At 39.7% G+C, this 25,429-nt stretch overlaps 1 protein-coding gene across 1 annotated transcript in view; it reads right to left on the bottom strand.

Annotated features, from left to right (window-relative positions):
- The window catches only part of pemt (phosphatidylethanolamine N-methyltransferase), a 79,904-nt gene that overhangs the window by 10,420 nt on the left and 44,055 nt on the right, over positions 1 to 25,429 (bottom strand). Inside the window, exon 5 of the mRNA XM_085415746.1 lies at positions 15,197 to 15,308. Coding sequence (XP_085271872.1) covers positions 15,197 to 15,308 — 112 coding nt within the window. The remainder of the gene's footprint in view (positions 1 to 15,196; positions 15,309 to 25,429) is intronic.

Raw genomic sequence — 25,429 nt, 5'->3', positions numbered from 1 at the left:
GAACTTTAACTCATTTTAAATCATACAGCCATTCAGTACTCAGTAACCTGTCGCCTTTTTAATGTCAGTATTGTAAGCTTTTTACATTTTGCAGGTAATAACACTTATACAAGTTATCTAAGGGGGGACATTACTGTTTTACATATACCAGTTTGAGACACACTTAATCTATCACATCTGGGAACCGTGTGAATGTGTTTGACGTGGTGAGGAGGATGAGGTGAGGTGCCACAATGAGGAGACATGACGTTGACAAGATATCTGAATAGGTTTGTGTCTGTGGTACTTGGGGGGGGGGGGGGGGGGGGGGGGGGGGGTTGTAACTTGGATTACAAGTTAATCAGAATCAGAATCAGAATACTTTATTGATCCCTGGGGGAAATTATTTTTTGTTACAGTGCTCCATTATAAACCAACATTAAGACAAGACAGACAATACACTAACTAAGAATAGTACAATATATACATATATATGCATACATACATACATAAGTCACTCATAAATAAATAGCTGAACAAGAAACATGTGTAGTTATAGCAGCAAACAGTGTGTTAAGTGGATGCGTTGTACAGGGAGATGGCCACAGGCAGGAAAGATTTCCTGTGTCGTTCAGTGGTGCTTTTCGGTAATCTCAGTCTCTCACTGAACGAGCTCCTGTGACTGACCAGCATGTCATGGAGTGGGTGGGAGGTGTTATTCAACATTGTCTTTATCTTGGACAGCATCCGCCTCTCCGACACCACCTTGAGGGAGTCCAGCTCCATCCCCACAACATTGCTGGCCTTACGGATTAGTTTATTAAGTCTGTTGGCATCTGCGACCCTCAGCCTGCTCCCCCAGCATGCAACAGCATAGAGGATCGCACTGGCCACAACAGACTCATAGAAAATCCTGAGCATTTTCTGGCAGATGTTGAAGGACCTCAGTCGCCTCAAAAAATAGAGACGACTCTGGCCCTTCCTGTAAAGTGCTGTGGTGTTTTTAGCCCAGTCCAGTTTGTTGTCAATGTGTACTCCAAGGTATTTATAGTCCTCCACAATGTCAACACTGACCCCCTGGATTGAAACAGGGGTCAAGTGTTTCCTGGTCTTCCTGAAGTCCACGATCAGTTCCTTGGTCTTTGCCACGTTGAGCTGCAGAGACCAAGGAACAGGGTGGAACTAACACCCTGAGCCTCTGAAGTTTAGAGTCTCAGTCACACAAACCTAGACCGGTTTGTGACCTCTGGCAATCTCCAGCTACTAAGGTAAAATGTTTATTTCCCAAATGTTTTTTTAGTAGTTGCTGGCAGTCCAAATGTGAGATCGGTGAGAAGGTACACACCAAAAAGCTCCCTGTAATTGCTTTGATTGCTAAAAGATTAGTTTGGTCGCCCATAGTTTGCATGGAAGATGCCAACTTGTCTGCAAACACTCACCACTTGCTATCTGAGCTGTAGTGAAACTTGAAAAAGTGCAACCCAAACAGAAAATGAAGAATGTTCATGTAAAATGATTTTTGAGTAAAAGTTGTGCCTTACTTCTGTAGCCAACATTTTAAAATGCACAACTTTTACTTTGAAGGTGAAAGGTTTCTTGAATGTGTTGCACTTTTTACAATTCCCCCACCGCTTGGTGAGAAGTTTGTACTTGAAGACAAGTTGGCATCTTTCTTGCAAACTTCTGACAAACAGAGATGGGCAGTAACGAGTTACTTGTAACGCGTTAGTGTAATCTGGTTACTTTTTTCAAGTAACGAGTAAAGTAAGGGATTACTATTGCAAAAACGGTAAATAGATTACCGTTACTTTCCCGTAGGAACGCTGCGTTACTGCGTTACTAAAACCGTGATTTTTTTGCGAGAATGTCTCATGACAGTGACGTAAGCGAGTGCGCCGTTGGTGACAACAGCTGTGTGCAGATCAACAATGAATCATATATCGATTGTGAGAGAGAGTATGAGCGTGCAGCGTTTAAAGCATGGAAGTACTGACCTTATCTTGAGTTTGATTCCATAAAAAGTGACAAAAACATTAGCGTCCGTTGTGCGTGGGAAGAAAACTTTTTACAGCGAAAAAACCCCCCCTAAACTTCCAAGCAAGCACCGAGTGCGCCATGACGTAATGGGAAACTCACAGAGAAACTCGCGGATTCTTCAACTGACCGCGGCACACCTGCACCAGGGTAAACCTCCGCCTGCCCTACTCCTGCTTTACAGGTGAAAATAGAGCAACAGGACTACTGAGTCTTTGACTTTACTTTACTTGCATCTATTTGAAAGAGTGAGTGTAAACACAAAAAATATTTTATTTTATGTGCTGGAATGTGTCGAAAATAGGTTTAAATGTTAAACTAATTTCTTCAAGTCAGAGAATGTTGCATATAATTAAATTTTTGCTTGATGCATAAAGTTAAAAGATTAAAACTGATAAAACAAGTTAAAAAAAGAGACTTTTCCATTTGATTACATTTTGTATGATGGATTATGCAGAAAAAGTAGAATTGGGCTGAAAGATCTATCACTTTATCACCTCTTCAGGTTGTAAATCGTGTTTTTAAAAAGTAACTAAGTAACTAAGTAATTAATTACTTTTGAAAATAAGTAATCAGTAAAGTAACGGGATTACTTTTTTGGGGAAGTAATCAGTAATTAGTTACTGATTACTTTTTTCAAGTAACTTGACCAACACTGCTGACAAATGCTGAAAACTGCTAGCTATCGGCAGGGAAGGTTTTGATGCAGCACGATTAAAATCTCTGTAACCAACTTTACACTCGTGACACTTCCAGCAACCTCAGAGTCCACAGAAGACACACTTTTCCCTCAGGGTGGTAGGGTCAATAACCAGTCTTTAGGTCTACTTGACAAAGGTTTTAGTAATCAGTTTGACAGCAACTGCCAGCAACCTCCAGCAACCACTAACCTAGTTGGGAGACACACATGTTTCACTAGTGAGTTGCTGGGTGCAGTCTTGGCTGTCAGTGTCAATATAACCTTAACCCCAATTCTAACCCTGTGCAATCAGAATATGTAATTTCTGTTGCTATTAAATTGATTTCAAGTCTTGGCAATCAGAAACAGTAATCAGACATCAAACATGCAGCAAAAATTATTAAAATTTTTCCCAAAAAAGCTGTTTTGCCTTTCTCCAAAATATAAGCGTAGGTAAATGGTAAATGGCCTGTATTTGTATAGCGCTTTATTAGTCCCTAAGGACCCCAAAGCGCTTTACACAACCAGTCATCCACCCATTCAAACACACATTCACACACTAGTGATGGCAAGCTACATTGTAGCCACAGCCACCCTGGGGCGCACTGACAGAGGCGAGGTTGCCGGACACTGGCGCCACCGGGCCCTCTGACCACCACCAGTAGGGCAACAGGTGAAGTGTCTTGCCCAAGGACACAACGACCAAGACTGTCGGAGCCGGGGCCGAACCGGCAACCTTCCGATTACAAGGCGAACTCCGAACTCTTGAGCCACGATCGCCCCAGGTAGAGTCGGTTATTCACTAATCATTAAGTCAGCCAGATTCCTAGCATCTCCAGTCTGCATATCAAAGTGTGGTCTAATAGCAAACCCCAATTAATACTGGGACTGGAGAAGCACGTCTGAAGTGATAAGACTGCTGAAAGAGGCCAACACCATCAGAAAACATGTTTATCACAAAAAGATGAAGATGAAGGCAGAAAAATTGTTTAGTTAGGTTGGCAGCACAAACAGACACTTTAGTGATCCAGTAATGTGCAAATCATGAACGAATCACTCACAATATATATTTGACACATTTGAGGAAAATACTAATAACATAAAATAAAATAAAATAAATGTTCCCTTTAGAAATCTTAATTTTTTTGCTCTATAAAAATAGTTGTTTTTCTTTTTCAATCACTCATCTTAGCAGTAGGATTTACATGAAAAGAGAAACAAATTAAGTTTGAGTGAAAATGTAAATTTTTTGCACTCTCTGGGCAAATGACTCAGTGACTCAAATGACTCAAAAAAACGATTCACTTTGGTGAGTGACTCATTCAAACTCGATTCAGTAAAAAGAATCGAATTTACCATCACTACTCTGATCCAGTTTTCTAGGCATCACATTTTAGTCCTTCTCAAAACCCGAAACAAGCAGGAGTTGAAAATACAAATTTAAGTCATAAAGTCCTATAAGGGAAAATATGGATGTGGGGCATAGCCACATTACTTGTGTTGTATGTTAGTCATTAATAGTAGTAACCCAGTAAGGTTTATGTTGTATGCTTAATGCAAGAAGATGAGAGCAACAACAGCTCTCCCGTGACTTTAAATTTCTGTGTCAGTTTAGTAATAACTGGGATTACATTTGATTCACATCTTTCCCCAGCTTCAAATTTGACACACGACACTGGCTTCTGTGAGGCCCACTGATTGCGACAGACCAATCTGACAGGGTGAGTCAGTAGACCTTGTGTAAATTTCTATTTAACACTGACCCATATAACAAACTGTCATAATTACAAACAACCCCCCCCCCTCAAAATTCCTTATGCCACACCGGAACATCATCGCCATTTATTGGTATGACGCAGTGTTATATTCATCCCATTTTTGTGATTGAAACTGCTCTAGAAAAAGAAGCAGGATATTTCTTATTAGTAGTTCATGACCTTTTAGCTGTCTGGCTTCCTATTCTGAGACAGAATGTTAGATGATTTATATGAAACAATGGTGATCTCTGAAGCATACGATTCAATGAGACAGCAGTTGTCAGTTTGCTGTGAGTTAAATGTCTGAATAAATGAATGCTATATTTGAATAATCGCAGCATATTATATTCAGTCCATCTGTAAGTCTCGCTCGACATGCTGTTAGCTAAATCTCATTGGAAGTATTGTTTATGAATATGAATGTGCACAGTCTGTGTGAGCGATTCCATATGTGCTCTGTGTATGAAGCAGGCTGCAGATGTGCTAATCCTTCTTTGGCATAAGTTTGGACAACCCTGCGTCGTCCTAAAAGTTAGCGTTTCTTTTAAAAAAAGAATAAATTTAAATGTAAAAGAAAAACAACAACTTGCTCCTCAGCTCACAGTTGAGGAAGAAGTAAAAGTATTAGTACTTTGCGATAAAAATTGTAACATGAATAAGATGTAACTGACAGACTGCATGTGTATTATACAGTTTGCACACTGAACATGAAACCTTTAGTCTGCAGGAATATTTAGGTCACACACTCATCTCTCTGGCTCTCATTGATTTTCATTGGCAGACACTGTTCCTGGATAGACCTCAGCCTGGGAAAATATGGGTTAATGAGTATTTATCTAGGAATAGGCTACTTAGCTAGTCCCTGAGTGATGTGGCTGCAATCGACGTCAAGATGTCAAGTCAACAAAGGCTGATTTTATTTTGAAATATGGGTTACTATAACAAATAAACTATATTACATTCAGGTTAGCAGCTTTGTGAAGCTCCTTCATAGTCAAGTTATACAAAGAGAACATTTCATAACTTGATTTTTTTGCTGACCACTGTTAAACAACAGAAAAAGAATGTGCTAACTAACAGGCATATGACTGAAAAAAGATTTGTAATGTGGTGATATTTGGTGGTCCCATACAAACACGAGAGTCTTACAAAGCCAGTGATGACTGTCAAAAAACCTTGGGTTGGACTCCTCTAAATAGAAATCTGAAATGGGATCCAGTACTCTACAGTACCTCCATCATGTCACAACAGATGTACGAGAGCAGTTTATTGTGGTGGTGACCTTTGAAGAACAGGTGTTCTAACATGCTGTGAATGACGAAGCTATCATGTTTACTTTCAGCACATTGCTACCTTAGCTTAAGTATGTAGCACGATAATATTTGCTAATTAGCATTGTTTTGCTATCTGGCTTTAAATCAAGATTTCAAGTATTAACAAGAATATTAATATTAACATTTCATCCTATTTCATCCTGATGAAGGCAGACTGCTGGGACGTCTGTGGCATCGTGCTTGTGTGCACATGAACACTCCAGTTAGCAAACATGCTAAAATCTCTGCATTCAAGTGTGGTCACTACTGGGTAATATATTACACATTACTAATTACTTACTTAATTACTCTCTGGAGAAAGTAAATTTACTCGTTACATTACTTTCTTGTCACTCTGTAAAATTACATGAAACCTACTGTCACACAATTACCAGTTAAATCTATAAACCAGAGGCTACAGTTCCAAACTCCAGTCTGTGGATGGACTCGGCAAACTAAGCTAAATCAGCTTAACTGATATCTTAGCATTATAACCTCTCAGCCAAATCAGGTCTCTGAAAACAAACAAACAAATGAACTAAAAAAAACAATGGTAAACATGAGTTTTAACAATTCACAGCATATTTGAGCAACTCATAGAATTAAAAATACACTTTAGATGTCTGAGCAAAAATTTCGAGATGAGGAGAAAAAAGTGAATGTCAGAGTCTGTGTGTCTCTCTGGGTCCAATTTATACTATAATCTGACCTAAAATAGCCATTTAAAAAAAGCTTAGCACTGACCATCCACTTATATACTTCATAGCCTTATTACAGATCACCGGAGGACATCAAAATCAAGTACCATGTTGGGCTGGAATTCTGTAAAATACACCCAAGCAGTAATTGGTATAACCTTTGAAGAAATGAGGAGAACAGAAAACATTCTCCGGTCTCAGGTTAGCCGGTTGATGACGATATGTGGGTTTAAAGGAAAGATTCACAGAGGTTACAGCCTAAGCAAAAATCTAGTGAGTCAGACAGTCACACAATATCACCATTTTAATTGAACAGCACTTTAAAATAGTGCAATTATCTTACCTATGATTGACAGCTCATGTGGAGGTGGGAGATAACAGAAATGTTTATTTGGCACATTCTCCTCTCTACATAATAAGAAAGAGAAGCATTCTTAATGGGATATTGCACTTGCATGAGTATCATCTCTGATAAGTCTTTATCAGGTCATTTCTTTGAAGCAGATATGACGCATATGTAGATGAAAAATTTATTAAAGCAAATGAAAGTGACAAAGGTGTCACTTCACATCATAAATTCTTCAAGAATTTTATATCATGTGGAAATGGCTTTTAGTGGATCAACAATACCTTTAGAAATATAATACAGTGCTTCTGGACAGTATTCACAGTGCTTCATTTGTTCCACATTTTGTTATGTTACAGTCTTCTTCCAAAATGGATTACCGTATTTCCCGGACTACAAAGCGCACCTGAATATTAGCCGCACAAGCTAAAATCAGGGGAAAATCCTGTTTTGTACATACATTAGCCGCACCTGACTAAAAGCCGCAGGTGTTTCAATGTTGACTTATCATATGTAAGAGAATATGCACAAAGGGAATTGTCAGGAAAGAGATGGCTGTTTGGAGACACACCCCTTTTATTAATATTTTGAAAAACAAGTTATGGGTACATATTTGCACATGTAGTACATAACAGTAACCTACAGCACACCAGAAAAATAGATTCGGACTACCTTTTAGGCTCAGGTGCAGTGACACGGCTTTAACAAGAAGAAAAGTCAGTCATTCACCATCTTTCTCTTCTTCCTGCGCTCTAAAACCACCAAAGTCCTCTTCTCCAATGTCGGAAACGAACAGGCTCAGGATGGCTTCGTTATCCACTCTCCGCTTCTCTCCTTCGTTGTCACTTTCAAAACCAAAGAAATCCTCGTTGTCAGTGTCAGAGTCGAACACCCTCAGAAGGGCCGTGGCGGTGTCCTCCTCTCCATCATGCAGCAGTCCAGCCCTTCAAAATCCGTTGGTGATCGTGGATGTTTTCGCACTTTTCCACGCTGTCAGAATCCACCGGTGGAGTTGGGCATAACTTGCTTTTCGCAAGTTTATCGCCGCTCGTCATCCACGCCTCCCGCTGAATGCGTAGCGTTAATTTGAAGTTTGTTTTTCGCGCTACTTCGTACGGCACTACGTTGCCTGGCGGACGGACATGTGACTAACATACCACTCTTGAACCCCGATCCTTCCGCCAGGCAACGTAGTGCCGTACAACAGCGGAACAAACAAAACAAATCGTCTTACGATATCACAAAAATCATGGAAAATCCATAGAAAAGCCGCAGGGTTCAAAGCTTGTGCAAAAAGTAGCGGCTTATAGCCCGACAATTACGGTAAATTCATTTTTCACCTTAAATTCTATGCCCAATACCCCATCACCAAAGTGAAAAAAGCTAGTATTGGTTTCCTTACAAATTTATCAAAAATAAAAAACAACAATATAACAAGTAGATAGCCATTGACAGTCTTTATAACATGACACTCAAAACTGAGCTCAAGTGCTTGATGTGCATGTGAGTCCGTCTGTGGCAAATTCAGTTGATTGGACATGATTTGAAAATGCTCAATTCAATTCAATTCAATTCAATTTTATTTATATAGCGCCAAATCACAACAAAAGTCGCCTCAAGGCGCTTCATAGATACAGAGAAAAACCCAACAATCATATGACCCCCTATGAGCAAGCACTTTGGCGACAGTGGGAAGGAAAAACTCCCTTTTAACAGGAAGAAACCTCCGGCAGAACCAGGCTCAGGGAGGGGCGGCCATCTGCTGCGACCGGTTGGGGTGAGAGAAGGAAGACAGGATAAAAGACATGCTGTGGAAGAGAGACAGAGGTTAATAACAGATATGATTCAATGCAGAGAGGTCTATTAATACATAGTGAGTGAGAAAGGTGACTGGAAAGGAAAAACTCAATGCATCATGGGAATCCCCTGGCAGCCTAAGTCTATTGCAGCATAACTAAGGGAGGATTCAGGATCACCTGGTCCAGCCCTAACTATATGCTTTAGCAAAAAAAGACTCGTCTATATAAGGTGCCATAGCTGACAGAGCATGTCAAAGTGCAAACCAAGCCATCAAATCCAAGGAATGGACTGTTGACCCCTGAAAGATTATATCGAGGCACAGGTGTGGGTAAGGGTATAGAAAACTTAATACAGCACTGAAGGTCCCCCAGTGGTCAAAGTGGCCTCTATCATCTGTAGAAGGAAGAAGTTTGGAATCATCAGAACTTTTCCCAAAGCTGGCTGCTCAGCCAATCTGAGTGATCAGGAGCCACAGGCAGAGATGTGACCAAGAACCTGATGGTCACTCTGACAAAGCTCCAGAATTGCTCTGTGTAGAGAGGACCACCTTTCAAAGGGACAACCATTTCTGCAGAACTCTACTGATCAGACAATGGCAAAGTGGCCAGATGGAAGCAATTCCTCAGTAAAAGGCACATGGAAGCTCACCTGGATTTTGCCAGAAGATACCTAAAGGACTCCAAGACCATGAGAAACAAATTTCTCTGCTCTGATGAAACAAACATCTTTGGCCTGAATGCCAAGTGGCATGTCTGGAGGAAACCAGACACCACTCGTCACCTGTTCCTACAGTGAAGCATGGTGGTGGAAGTATCATGCTGTGGGGATGTTTTTAGGCAGTACAAACTGGGAGACTAGTCACAGCTGCAGGAAAGAGGAATTCAGCAATGTACAGAGACATCCTTGATGACAACCTGGCCCAGAGCACTCTGAACCACAAACCCTAAGCACACAGCCAAGATAACAAAGGAGTGGATTTGGGACCACTCTGCTGAAGACCCTTGAGTAATCCAGGCAGAGTCCAGAGTGGAAACCCAATTAAATATCTTGTGAGAAATCTAAAAATGGCTGCACACAAATGTTGCCCATCTAATCTAATGGAGCTTAAAGCAGTTCAAAGAAAAATGAGAGAAAATACCTAGAAACGGGTGCACCAAGCATCATACTCATAGAGGCTGTAATTGCTGCCAAAGGTGCTTCAAAAAACGATTGTTCAATTCTGTCAATACTTATTAATGTGTTATATTTTTGTTTTTATTTTTTTTATAAATTTGCAAGAATTTAAAGCAAAAGTATTTCACTTCATGGAGTATGGAGTGTGCAGAATTTTTAGGTGAAAATAAATGTAATCCATTGTGGAATAAGATTCTGTGATAGTGCTGTGAATACTGTCTGGATGCACTGTACATTATCACTGAGATAGAAAGATAAAACCATCAGCCATCTGCGTATTTTATCTCCCTTTCTTTATCTTCACATTGTAACTTGATAAATCAGCTGCAATAACCCTTTCCAACACTATTTGAGTAGTCTGAGGAATACAAGCATAGATCTAGGCTGTTCCATTGTATTGATTTATGCTGGATAGTCTTCTGTACTGAGTGCCCCACTTGTTGAATGCTGCTCAGCACCCTAATTTTTAGATGAAAGTCTGTATGTCTGATCGAGCCATTTGTTGAACCACCTGCACTCTCTGTTCACATTTATTGATCTTTCTTTTTGTCAAACAGTGGATGATTCACAAATTATTGCCAATAGATTCCGTTCTTTCTTTCTAAGCCTCATTTTTATATTCTTCACCAATGCTTCAATGCTCAGTTTATGTCTCATATTTTAAAAACAAAAAAAACCCAACTCCCTCTTATTCTGAATGGCATGAACTATGATTGAAATGACACACAGTGGTAGCTAACAACTGGTTGGAAAAAATGTCTTTTGTCCAAACTGCAGGAGGTTGCAGGCTGTCCTGGGATGAAATGGGTCACAAAGAAAGTGCAAACTGACAATGTCCTGATCGCTGTGGTTGCTAACAGATTGCCAGTTACCTGTAGTCTACATGGAAGTTGCCGAAAGGTCTACGAGCGCTCACTATCTTACCACGGAGCAGAAAATGGAAATGGAAACCATTTGCTTTCCAAGTAAAACTTGTGCTTCACTACTGAAGCCAACTTATTTCAAAAAGTGTTACATTTACTTTTGTGTCACAGTCTTCACAGTTTCACAACTACCTGATCAAAAGCTCGCAAGTATTTGCAGACAAGCCAGTGTTTTCCAAAGAAACTATGTGCAATCACGGCGATCTGCTAGCAAGCAAACCAATCACGAGAAGGTTTTTGGTGCGACCCCATACACCTTTTTGTAACCAATATCACCTGGCGACAGGCAACAATCTCCAGTAAACACTCTCAAGCGATCAGTGAATAATTATTTAATAATTATCATCAACTCAGCCACAAAGTAAAGCTACAGATCGGGGTCGCACAGTGCTGAGGCAGATAATGTGGAAAAGTTGCTAATGCTCTCCAGACTCAGACCTTTGCTGATATTACCTTCAACAGAAACACTGTGGGATGGGAGCTTCATGACCTTGGTTTCCATAGACTAGCAGCTCCTGTAGGTCTAGTCTGTTAGTGGCCTGGTATTTTTGTCCATATAGGGTATATATATTTGAGGGCTTATTGACAAACAGGTGGGCAGCACATATGAAAGTACTTAACAACAGGTGAAAACAATATGGAGAATCTGAGAAAGACAAAGAGAGGAAGCAAAACTATCAGGGCACAAAATACATCAGATATTCTAAGTAAAACAATAAATAACCAAAACAGACTGACACAGACATGGTTAACAATGTCAAGAGGACCAATGTGACAACAAAACACAAGGAGGCACAGGCAGACAAACTGCTACTAAAAATAGTCAAGGTGTTAAACAGAACACAAGAGATCACAAAACGTTAAATGGTAGAATAACCATTATAATCAATATCATAAGAACTAAAACTTCCAATATACTAGAATATGAAACAAGAAATCAATTCAACAAGTACCAGACTAATATGACAAAACTAAAAACTATTAACCAAAGATCAAAAATATAATGAAGACAAAACGAGAAAACAAACGTAGGAGCAGTGAAACTGCTTCACGCTGCATTTCAGAGATTTATGATTACACACTGCCTCTGCTGGGACACTCTCCACATACACACCAAAGTAGGCACCACAGCTGTATAAAGCAACAGGCTAGTGCACAGTTGTGTGATTTTGCCAGAAGCAGAGAGTGACCTTCTGAAAGTCAGTGTTGTTGTTCTCTCTTAGTAAGAAATAATAATCCATCTCACAAGCATAACACATGACTGCAGTTAGAGCTGGGCGATATGAGATTTTTTCATATCACGATATGTTTTTTTCATTTCAGGCGATAACGATATCTATCACGATATAAGCCAAATAACTATATTTGTAAGATTTAAATGTGCCGTTGCTCACAAGTAAAATGTGAAATAATCAGCAGCTTGTTTTGATTTAAATATTTATTTCCCATAATAAGTTCAACAGGGTAGATGTACTTAAGGAACATGAGACTTTTTCAGATAAATAAAGGCAAATATTGCAAACTACACAAAAGGCAGCCGCTAAAGCGTTTAAGTTTCAAAATAGAACAAACGAAACAGACTACTAAATTGTCAATTCCACTTAGAAACAAAATATTAATTCTAAAAATAAATCTTAGTTTGTTTTACAGAAGAACAGACAAAACTAACTTTTGTCAGTATCAAATAAACTGAGAACTAAAAGGAAATTCTCAATCTCTCCTTGTTGTATAGCTGAGCTTTTCAAACAGTTTTAACAGTTACTTTAGTCTGACAAAAGCCGAATGATGAATTAGCGCTTCCAGTCAGAGACCGAGGCTACGTCCACACGTACACGGGTATTTTTGAAAACGGAGATTTTCCGTTTTCGTTTTAAAAAATAATCCCATCCACACATAAAGGCAGAAATGAAGGAAAACGCTGCTATGAACATGCCAAAGCAGCAGGTGGCACTAGATTCCTAACCGTGCAGAAATGTTGGCCAATCAGAAGTCTAGAAGCCTTGGTGGGAAAAAGTAAACAAAGCTGGGGCATAGAAGCAGACCCGAGTCGTATGTGTGGACGGACAGTAACTGTGTGTATATGTAAGCATTTAAACACTGCAGAGTAGAATTAACAGTAACAGTATTGTAGAAATTCATTTCACCGAAACAATAACGTGGCGCACAGTGTGACGCATGCACCAGTTTATTGTATTTCCAGACTTGCTTTCGTGCCGAGTAGCGTGCAATTTACAGTGCACGCTACTCGGTTTTTTGTCAGACTTGAAATAGCCGAAATACCTTCACACTACGGAACTTCTATGGCTCTTCCGTTCGACAATCTCTCCGGCATTGGAACCGTCATCTGTTTTCTCTTCGGTCACGCTCGGTTGATTTTTCTAGTCGGCACACTCATTTCCTCCATTATGCGCTGGCTCCATTACCCACTGCCTGCTTCCCAAACAAACACACGTGCGGCTTGGCACTTGTGCTGTACGTAACAAGTCACGCGACGTGACGCTGTGGCTGTGATTGGTTCGGCTCTGCGCTACTTAGTTTGGATTGGCTGACCTTTTTTTAAAAATGTTTTTTATTTTAAGAGGACAAGAGCGGCGAAGTCTATCGCGATAGCTTAATTTCTCTATCGAGTAAAAGTTATATCGCGATACATATCGTTATCGTTCTATCGCCCAGCTCTAACTGCAGTCAATGATGCAGCTAAAGAGCAGCATTCACCACACTTTTTAATCAGCTGGATTTTACAATTGTAATAAAACAAATTATATTTACTTAGTTCTTATAAAATGTGAGGAAAAAGAGGGAGTCACAGAGGGGTACTATCTGATATTCAGTGCTCTTTAAGCAGCTGGTGTTCTGTGTACGGTGAACTAATGTGGACTAAGTCGTGACAGATGATGATGATGATGATACAGACTGCAACTCCAACGCTATGCCATCAGAATGTAACAACTTTTGAAAATTGTTCTTCCAAGTCATGAGGGCAATCAGGACACCAACCCCCTACCAAATAATTAAAACTTATAAACATTAGTAACTTTTTTACTAAATACACTGTAGCTGCACTTTAGCTGTTTTTGGAAAAACCCATGCCATGACCGCATAAATGTAATTACATGTGTTGTGAACACAGCCCACACAGATACAAATGCTGGCAATGGAGTAAGAAAGTAGCGTGGACTTGTAGGTTCTAAATACAGTCATCACGCATGTCTAAATTAAGCTGAACTGTATGATTAGAAATGTAAAAATTCAACTGCATTTCACTTGAAAATCAAATTTCTGTTACTGTAACATTCCATTGCAAACCTCTGGTACCAGTGCTGTAGCAGCATCATCATTGCAGACAGTCACGGTCATAAACCTGAAGGAAAACACGAGGGCAATCCCAAAAGTAAGGTCTCCTATCATTTTAGAAATACAAACAACCATTTATTTTCCATAATATTGACATCATTTTAAGACTTGAAGACTTATTTATTTTTCTAAATAATCGCCATTTCGGTTGACGCATTTTTGTAGACACTGTAGCAGTTTTACAATACCTTTGTCATATCCGCTCGCCGCCAAAGTTAGCAGATCATTCTCTAGGGCTTATTACTACAAATGATCCCTTCACATGAAAACAAAAATAACTTATTTTGGATGAGAAGTCTTGAAGAACATGACTGCTAAAGATAGCTTCCTGCTGACCATCGACAGGCAATGTGATATTGGGTATTCTGAACAGAACAGAGCAGGCTGAGGCAGAGCATGCTATGATATTTCGGCATATATAATAAAGTTGCATCAAAGATAGAGTTAAAGCAACTGTATGAACACAAGTGAGAGAGATATAGAGAAAAGAGGTGGGAGTGAGACGAGAGCTGAGAATAGAGGATAGAGTGCAAATTAAATCCAAAGCAAAGAGAAAATGGGGCTAAAATTTGTCATAACAGAAAATGGAGTGAAGATGAGGCAACACTCGGAAGATGAGGCAACACTCGGAATGGAGTCCGTATAGCTCCATGAGAGGAAGAATGGGAGGCTAATAGCTTTTCGGCAGCTGGGTCTTCAATAAGAGAGTGCCTGCCTAGCAACTGCACACGCTGAGCTCGTAGCAGCAGCCTGGTCACAGTTGTCATAGAAACAAGCACACGTAAAAGTTTTTACTGTATTTACAAAGAGCAGTTTGCAACTTGAGAAACATTTACAATTTTTAGGTTCCAGGTTATTATCTGCTCTCGCTTTATTTAGAACGACTTTTGACGTACATCAGGGGACTCATTTATTAACACGCTACAAACTCCTCTGGTTATATTTGAAACAAAGATATTGCTAACTTATTAAGCAAAATCTCTTCCTTTCTCCATCTTGTGCTAATCACTTCCATAAAAGTGACCTCTACTGTCACACACAGAGTCTCCAACACACACACACACACACACACACACACACACACACACACACACACACACACACACACACACACACACACACACACACACACACACTTACATGAGTGCCAAGCCGAGGTAGTTAGCTGTGCTGCCCCAGTACATTGGGTTCTCTGTGATGTTGAAAGGAAAGCCTGTTACCTTCTCATCCATCAGAATGCCAAAGTAGTCACCTGGAAAATACATAAAAGGACAAAACCTGTGTTTCATAACTTCAGTCTGACAGTTTCTTTTTCTTTTCAGTGATTCAGGAAACTGGAGTGCATCCCAGTAGCACTTGGCAAGAAGCAGAAAACATTTCTAAACTGTCCAAATTTCAGTTCTACATCATCTTATCAACTAGTCCCTAGTAGACATGGATTCAGTCAGCAAAGCCCTTTGGACTTGCACAGCGCTACCATGGTTTCTGCTATGCCATCAACTGATGTCTTGTTTTCACAATCCTACCAGACAGATTTTGGACCTGCTTATCAAGTCTACGATGATTTTTGACATGTACCTGACAAAACAACACAACACTAAAGTCAGACTGAGGATACACTGCCGGGAACATGACACAGCTGTGTTAATGCTGCAGTGTCTGGGTGCTGTGCGTCACCTGGCTGTTACTGGTGTCACAATACAACTCTATGGGCATGACTTCATGTGTAATCTTTGGACTTTGTTTCATAGCAAAATATTACAAAAGAAACTTTTTAGAACCTCTGACAACCTCTTTTGGTGACCTGTTTTAGCAGAAATATGTCCTTAACTTTTAGTAATGGGACTTTTTCTGACAACCCCACTCTTAGGAATGGCAAAGTGTATGGCAGCATAGTGCCTTAGTCAGAGATGAGACCCACTGATGGGCACTCAGTGATTTTGTTTTTTTTCTTCCCTCCTAGTACACTAGTGCCTAAAAGCTGGCCTCACAAAGATGTGTTACTGCAAATGGGACTATTTTCTGGTTGGCGCCACTGCTTTGTATTTACTGGTGCAACATGAGTCGATGACTCATATATATATATATATATATATATATATATATATATATAATATATATATATATATATATATATATATATATATATATATATATATTAGGGGTGCAACGATATTCGTATCGATATTGAACCGTTCGATACAGTGCTTTCGGTTCGGTACGCATATGTATCGAACAATACAACATTTGTAATTTATTTTATCAACTTTCCTTCCGACGATGCTGTCTGTGTTGAGCGCTCAGTGAATCTGCGTTCGACTACTCCGCCTAGGCTGCACTGTCGAGCGCAGATCCACTGAGCGCTCAACACAGACAGCATAGTCAGAAGGAAGAGCGCAGGGCAAGCTAGCAAGACACATGGACCTCCCCCACCCTCATTCAGATCTGGCGTTTGGAATTATTTTGGTTTTCATGTGACGTATGACCCTGAAGGTAAGCGAGTCATGGACTAAAGTAAAACAGCATGTTGGATGTGCCATGCAATGCTCAATTACATGGGTGGGAGCTAGTGTGTTAGTGCAGTTAGCTCGTTAACGTGTTGGCTGTCTAGCCCCACACACGGGGCGATCGGCGGTAGCTCGTTAACGGAGATTTGCAGTGTTGTGGCGTTAAGGTCATTTCAACGAGATTAACCTGAAAGCACTAGTGGGAACACAACGAATATGACTGCACATTTACGCCGACATCATCCTAGTGCAAAGACCAAAACAACAAGCATGCTACTAACTTTAGCCGAGTCATTTAGACAGCTGTTAGCACATGATTCTCCTTATGCTGCTGAGAATATAGCCCAGAAGAAGCGGATAGTATAGCTTTTATTTTGGAAAGAGACATTTCTCTGTAATAAACTCTCTTTTCCAAAGATGAGTGATTCCTCAATCAGATACAGGGCTTGCAATATCGCTAGCCCGACGTCCTGGAGCTAGCGATTTTTTTCAGTCGGGCTACCAAAATCTATCTCTGCCCTGCCCGTCGGGCTATTGTAGGAAGGAAAAATATATGTCAATGCTTTTGCATTCTTTCAGAAATGTAGCTGGGTAATTATGTCATTGGCATCTGTGAGCCACTGTCAATATATGACATATTGAAATCGCGTTTGAATTTGCGCTTGTTTTTTTTGCTTTCACTTTGCAATCGTGCGAACTGTGTATAGAGAGCGACAGCACTGATCTGTGAGTGATGATAATTTGCCCACCAATTCCTCTGACATCGTCTTATTAATCGTTAGCTTACTATGCAAACATGACAAGTGAAATCTCCTGCAGCAAGCTTAAACATGTGAGAGGTTGATTGCGCAGAGAATCGCTGAGCTTATGTGAGTGCGTGTGTAAAAGCAGCAGGATATATATATTTTAGTTCTGCTGAGCCAAATAAGACAGGTCAGGGTGAAGAAGTGACAGCCAAAGAAAAGCTTACCACAAAACGGAGAAGTTATGACAAATCAGACTATAAGGCAAAAAGAAAGTGCAGCTTTATGGTTTCATGGACAAAATAATTTCTGTTGCTGCAATATGACGAACTATATAACCAGGGCTGCACATAAGTGGTCCGCAGGTGCGCATTCGCTGTCAAAATAAAAAACACGCACAAGGGTTAGGGTTAAATTTAAAAACTGTACTTTTGAGTTAAAATATAAATTTATAATTTTAATAAATGAAAAATTAAAAAGGCATGAACATTTTTTTTGTATCGAAAAAATATCGAACCGTGACACCAAAGTATCGAACCGAACCGAACCGTGAATTTTGTGTATCGTTGCACCCCTAATATATATATATATATATATATATATATATATATATATATATTAGGGGTGCAACGATATTCATATCGATATTGAACCGTTCGATACAGTGCTTTCGGTTCGGTACGCATATGTATCGAACAATACAACATTTGTAATTTATTTTATCAACTTTCCTTCTGACGATGCTGTCTGTGTTGAGCGCTCAGTGAATCTGCGTTCGACTACTCCGCCTAGGCTGCACTGTCGAGCGCAGATCCACTGAGCGCTCAACACAGACAGCATCGTCAGAAGGAAGAGTGCAGGGCAAGCTAGCGAGACAGAAGTTAAGCTCTCCTTGCAACATGGCAAATTGAACCTCCCCCACCCTCATTCACATCTAGTGTTTGGAATTATTTTGGTTTTCATGTGACGTATGACCCTGAAGGTAAGCGCTTCATGGACTAAAGTAAAACAGTATGTTGGATGTGCCACGCAATGCTCAATTACATGGGTGGGAGCTAGTGTGTTAGCGCAGTTAGCTCGTTAACATGTTGGCTGTCTAGCCCCACACACGGGGCGATCGGCGGTAGCTCGTTAACGGAGATTTGCCGTGTTATGGCGTTAACGTCATTTCAACGAGATTTACGCTGACAGCACTAGCGGGAACACAACGAATATGACTGCACATTTACGCGGACATCATCCTAGTGCAAAAACAAGTGGAAGCAGACAAAAACAACAAGCACGCATGCTACAAACTTTAGCCGAGTCATTTAGACAGCTGTTAGCACATGATTCTCCTTATGGGGACCTGATATGTTTAATATGCTGCTGAGAATATAGCCCAGAAGAAGCGTATAGTATAGCTTTTATTTTGGAAAGAGCCATTTCTCTGTAATAAACTCTCTTTTTCCAACGATGAGTGATTTCTCGATCAGATAGATTTATTTTATTTATTTTGTTGTTTCAGCAACATTAAATTTAAAAACTGTACTTTTGAGTTAAAATATATATTATCATTTTAATAAATGACAAATTAAAAAGGCATGAACATTTTTTTGTATCGAAAAAATATCGAACTGTGACACCAAAGTATCGAACCAAACCGTAAATTTTGTGTATCGTTGCACCCCTAATATATATGTATATATGTACATTTAAGAGTGGCTATCAAACTTAGAACTTGTAATACTATTATATTGTACACAGTATTGTAAATATGGCAACATATATTGTTCGTACTTTATGCAAGTATTAGGAAAATATCCTGTCAAGTCTGTTTCTAACAAAAATCTGACAGCTAGTGTAACATGTCATCCTTATGTTGAGTTAGATGTTAATTTTCTGTGAGACCACTTTACCAGTAAAGACACTCTGGAGCCTTTTCACACAGGGCTCACGCTGGCTGTCCACGAGAATTAGCCATCCCACTTTGTTGCCCTTTGTCATAAATGCAGATGCTGAATAAAAGGAGTTGTTGCTATAAAATTGACCCGATCCTGTTTGTTCATTTAAAGAAACTGAGAAGACATTACACAGAGAAACCTGTCCCTATCCCGGAGTGGGCACTCTGCCTATTCTGAGAGACATGGCCTCAGACTTTGTGTCCTTTACAAGCTAGAAGTCATTGTCAACCAAATCTGACACCTACCGCCCCTCAGCTTGAAGTCCAAGACTTATTGCTTAAAATGTGAATCAAGATCTCACTACATTTGTACTGCATAGCTCCAACAACAGGCCCAATACATCTTATTCACAAAGGCATTTGTGAATAAGACTGTATAAAGAAGACTGTTGAATGCCCTCTCCAGGTCCTCAAGACACATCTAGGCTGGTTGAGTAAACTCCCTCGCACGCTTAAATCTCATAAGAGGATAAGAAGCTGGTTTAGTGTTTCATGACCAGGAGAAACTGAAAATCACTTAGACCTCAGAGGTTTAAATGTCAAAGCCATTTTGACATGTCTTTCTGATACTTTTGCCATAAAATAGAGGTGTCTGTTAAACAAATGCATGTCTGCGAGTAAAATGTTAGTGAGAGCAGCTAAACTAGGTCACCACTCAAAGTAGCGTTAGCCCTTTAAGGTCTACTACGTAAGAAGTACTGCACACACATGAACTTTTTCTGACCCATTTTGGGAATTAAATGTAACAGGGCATGAAAATTCTAATATTTCCCTTATACCCTCCTCATACACCCACACACACAAATATTTACACATACACTTACATGCAGACTCCAGTAGGTAACACTGACCTGCTGAATTGTGTCCAAGTGTCCAAGTTATATAACGATTTTCATAATGTATGCTCATTTAAACGCCACAGGTAGAGTTGGATAAAAAAAAAAATTATATAAATTTGATTATATAAACAAATTTCTTGGTTTTGAATAGAAAACCAGCTGTAACTGGCTGACGGAACAATATGCTAACCTCAATTTTTGACTTTCAAAGTGACTACTGTTAACCCGTTTAGATTTAAGAGCTCCTGCGTCACTGTCGTTTCAATACGGTTATGAAATTAGGCAATTTGGATTTGGTGGACAAGCAGCTGCAATAACTGTGGTAGTCTAGAGGTTAAAGATGTGGGTCTGTGATCAGAATCAACAGGTTAACACCGAGCGTAATTTGATTTTGTTTGGATCTTTGTTTCTAACCTTGTGCCATCAATTTGAATCATCAGGTCACCGTGACTCAAGGGGATTAATATAGAGCATATAAGACATTGAAACACAACATACACCCACAGGCTATGTCCTTCAGTATGTGTTTGTTTATGTGGGTGGAAGGGCAAAGGGAACATGGTGGAACATAGAGATCATACCGACACAATTAAAATCATCTCAAGAGTGAAACACATATATGTAAACTTACACAGACAGAAATTTTCAAATTAATCAGTTGGGAAACAGTTGGGAGGAATACAAAGATCTTTATTATTTGATTAACATTTAAAACTCCTCATAGTTTTTGCCCTGTATATCTCATGCTGCAGTCACACTAGACAAATGGTGGTTTGAGACCACTCCGTGACCAAAATTATTGAGACAGTGTGCAATGAACCTGCAATCTTGTTGCCTTGGAAATGGTTGATTAAAAGATGGGAACTAGGTCTGAGACTACTTGCAGTCAGCTGCTGTCTTCAAAGTATTCTACCAACCAAAGCAAGGAGGTTTTTGCCAACCAGTTGCAAACCACATGTTTTTCACTAATGACAGGTGGTTGTCAGGGTGTCACTGACTGGACTGTAGACCTGTGTGCAATCATTTGATTTTCCCAGCAAGTGCCATCAATTACCATTACCCACTCAGAATTGGTCAGGGCGTATACATTTTACCCTCATGCCCCAGTGGTTGTCAGATGGATGCAGACTTGTTTGTAGGCCTCTGTGTCTGGGGCCTTATTTATCTGATTCTACATTGTCATCGTAATTATCACACATGCAAAATGGTGGACAAGTTAGCATCATGTGGGTAGTGGCTGTAAAGCCTCAATAGGAACAGAACCAGCATACAGTTAGTTTGTGCTGATGAATGCAACTTGTGTAAAATGGGCCCCCAAATCGACTGAGGTTGACTGCAAAATGTTGTCAATCTGTCGGCACTTATGAAGTAGACAGCAATTATTTGAAAACCTTCACCTCTCTGTTTGACAGTGCTTACAAAGCAAATGGAAAGTGGTCATTCAAAGTTTGAGGATGTTGCAAGCATAACCTCCTGGTGAACCGTTGGTCACTGCAACTAACCTGCAACTAGTCTCTGAACGCGAAAAACATCAAGGCAATCATAGAGTAGCCACCACATTTTCCTTGTCACTCTTGTCTTGCACTTCGATTTTTTGTAATCATCGAGTATAAATTGCGAATATTAAGCTGTCTGCATGTAATCCCCCCTTCCCACCCGGAAAAGTTTCTACCTGGCGCACTGCGCTGAGCATGTGTGTTGATTTCACAAGGAGGATGCAGAACAAATTGCAGAAATTTGCAAAACATGCCGTAAAACTATTGCTGCTAAGGGTAGCAATACCACATATTTATTCCACCAGCTGAAAGGTCATCCACTGCCATAATAACACTGTTTAAAATTCTGCATGTCAACGTCTCCCCACACACCAAAGAAAATGTTAAATAAACCAGTAGTGACTCCTATGACTGGTCAGTAGCTTTTGTTTTTTGTTTTTTTAATTGTCACCATCTACACTTTTGTTTCTGTAATTTGAGGTCATCACATTTTTTTATTTTACAATTTTTATACATTATAAACACAAAAAGCACCTTTTTAATTTTTAGTTGTTTTATTTTATCTCATTAATTCTTGCTTGATGTCCTATTTTGTTGCTGCGATCTTTTGTTTTCTAAAGGTCTAGTGTTGACCACAGAAAGAGACTTACTGTGACGCTATTGTCATTTGTCGAAAACTTCTCAGTTTTGTGCAACCGATCGTTAAAAAAATGGTTAAAACATTTCAGTTCATTCAGATTTTTTGTATTCAAAGTAGAAAAAAAATTGAATGTTCGATTAAACATACAATTTAAAAAGAGTTTTCACAGCTCTCTATGCAGTCTTGTGAAAAAATGAATTACATCCCATGATTCAAGAGCTTCAAGTAATTGTTTCTCTTTATGACTTTATCAGTCTATGACATGGTTACGGAGGAACAGATAAATATTCTATTCAATTCACTTTATTGTTACTAGACAAGCAGACAGGCAGTACAATGAAAGTGCAGAGAACACAGTAACACGCAAGATGAGATAAAATTGTTAAATTTAGGGAAAAGAAAAACATTTCTACACATCACCAAACTGCCAAAACCTCTGATTTTATAGACATTTTGGCATATCATCAATCAATTTTCCCTGCTAATTAATTGCATTTGATTAACTGGTTATCAACAGGGAGTTTACACTTATTATTATTTATTCATGTGCATTTGATTAGTAATGCCTGGCTGCTACTTACCCCCTATCCCAGGGGTCACCAACCTTTTTGAAAGTGAGAGCTACTTCTTGGGTACCGATTAATGTGAAGGGCTACCAGTTTGACACACACTTCTCAAATAACAAATTTCCTCAGTTTAACTTAATTATGTGTTATCATTAATAATTAATGATATTCATCTATGTACGGACACTAATTATGTTAATTATTTTTCACCATAATTATAAAGAATGCAATTAGGAAACAAGGTAGGAAACATAAATATCAATATGCAACGCTTTATTTCTATATATCTCTGCAAGTATTTACATTTTGAAGTGATCACTTCTACAACATTTTCACTTACCACTAACAAATTTTAACAAATCATGCACTGTTACATACATTATTTTTGTATGTATGTAACATACAAAAAATCAACTTTCAAATTTTACAGAACTTTTCACCAAATTGGCAGCATTTTAAAGCAAATTGTCACATGTTACACTTAACAAACACATTTGTTTTTCAATAATTAAATTCAACTTTGACATGACACTGTAATGTTGCCACTGAGAACATCTAATATGGCTTTCTTTGTCTGTTAGTGGGAAACCTGGCATTGCATGCTGTTCACCAGTGTGTTGTAATCTGGGGTATAACTTGACACTGCAACTCTGAGTGAGTCTTGCAGATGTGCATCGGAGAGGCGTGTTCTGTGTTTGTTCTTGATGAAGTTCATGTCAGAAAAGGCTGATTCACAAAGATAGGTTGAACCAAACAGGCTGGCAACCTTCATAGCTGCTGTGCACACACCACTGTACTTTTCTGTGTCAACAAGGCACCAAAAGTTTGGTGCACCCAGATAGGCTTTGAGGTGGACATCATTTTGCAATGTTACAATTTCGATTTCCACCTGTCCAGCATCCAAGCTGAACATTGAACTTAGTTGCTCAGCAATGCATGTTGTGTCCACATTCATGAAAGGATTGGAAACAAATGAGACCCATGGCTCAAGCTGATCAAGGTCACAAAACCTGTTCTCAAACTCTTGACCAAGTCGGTTTATGACTTGAGTGTACTTTTCTGCAACTTTGTCAAAAGTCTCAGATGCAGAAGCATTGTCTTTCAGCACCATCTGCACAGAGGGAAAGTGCAGCACCTTTTTTCTCTGTAAATGCACAGAGAAAATGTTCATCTGGGCTTTAAATCCATTTAAAGCACTTATCATGTCAGCAACAGTCTTACCTTTGCCTTGCAGCTCACAGTTCAAATGGTTCAGTTTCCCAGTAATGTCTGTTAAAAACGCAAGGTCAAGTGTCCACTCAGTGTCCTCCAGCAGAGATGTGTCTTCCCCTTTGGATTGCATGAACTCCTTGATTTCACCCAAAAGTGACAAAAAACGAAGCAAAATCCGTCCCCTGCTGAGCCATCGGATTTCCGTATGTAGTAGCAGGTCACCATATTCAGCTGACAGCTCCTCCAATAGCACCTTGAATGTTCTGTGCTGTTTAGCTCTGGAGCGGATGCTGTTTATGATCTTCACGACGGGAGTCATGACGTGCTCGAAGCCGATCACCTTTGCGCATAACGCCTGCTGGTGAATGATGCAGTGGTAATGCATGAAGTTTGGGAACTCTGTGTCACCTTTACAGTGAGCGATGAATCCCGTATGTCGGCCGATCATAGCAGGAGCCCCGTCGGTAGTCACTGATACCAGCTTTTCCAACGGTACCTTTTTCTTCGCGAAAAACTCCTTCACCGCGTTATAGATGTCAACTCCCTTCGTTGTTGTCTTTAGCGGCAGTAGTGTCAGAAGTTCTTCTTTTGTGGAGAAACCATCAAATACCATCCGGATAAAGACCATCAGCTGTGCTGTACTGCTGCTGTCGACGGACTCGTCACACTGGATGCTAAACCAACTGCACTTTGCCAGATCCTGATCCAACTGATCGGCCAAGTTCCCGGACATAGCCGACACTCTTCTAACAATTGTAGTTGCCCCCAGCTGGACATCAGAGAGAGTGGAGATTACATCGTTTCAATATTTCTCGTCTTTAAGCACAGTTTTTGCAATTATCATCATTGCTTCTTTGAAATACTCCCCGTCTAAAAATGCCTTCTTTTTCTTAATCATGAAATGTGTAGCTCTAAATGAGGCTTCGGTTGCTTTTTGAGAGTTTTTCACCGGTCTCGTGAAAAAAGACTGCTGTTTGCTCAAACCTGCCTTTAATTCGCGGGCCTTTTCCGCTCGCAGTGTGCTGCCCTTTGGGTAGTTAGCATGGTAGCTTGTGTGACACGTTCGGAAATGTCTCTCCACGTTGTGCCGCTTTGCCGTTGCCACAGTTGCCCCGCAAATGAGACACACGCATGAATCTTTCACAGTGGTAAAAAAGAACTCTTCCTCCCATTCACTGTGAAAATTATATGTTTTCTTCCTTTTTTCCGCCATGTTTTCCTCATCTCCTCACCTTTGCCTTTGCTGGTCTTCACGGCAACTGTTTCCGTGGAGACCAGCTAGCACTAAATATTAGATCATGATCTAATATTTAATAATAAACATTTTTTTAATATATTATCTCTAACAAATTAACGCCAATGCAATTGTGATTAAAAAAAAATAGCAAGAAAAAATAAAAATAGATGCAGCTTACTGGTAAGTTGTTA

The sequence above is a fragment of the Rhamphochromis longiceps genome, linkage group LG8 (assembly GCF_057381845.1).
Source record: "Rhamphochromis longiceps isolate RC_006_pf linkage group LG8, R_longiceps_female_GT1.1, whole genome shotgun sequence".
Classification (NCBI taxonomy): Eukaryota; Metazoa; Chordata; class Actinopteri; order Cichliformes; family Cichlidae; genus Rhamphochromis; species Rhamphochromis longiceps.
The sequence above is the reverse complement of the archived record's forward strand: the minus strand, read 5'-3'. Positions and strand labels throughout refer to the sequence as shown.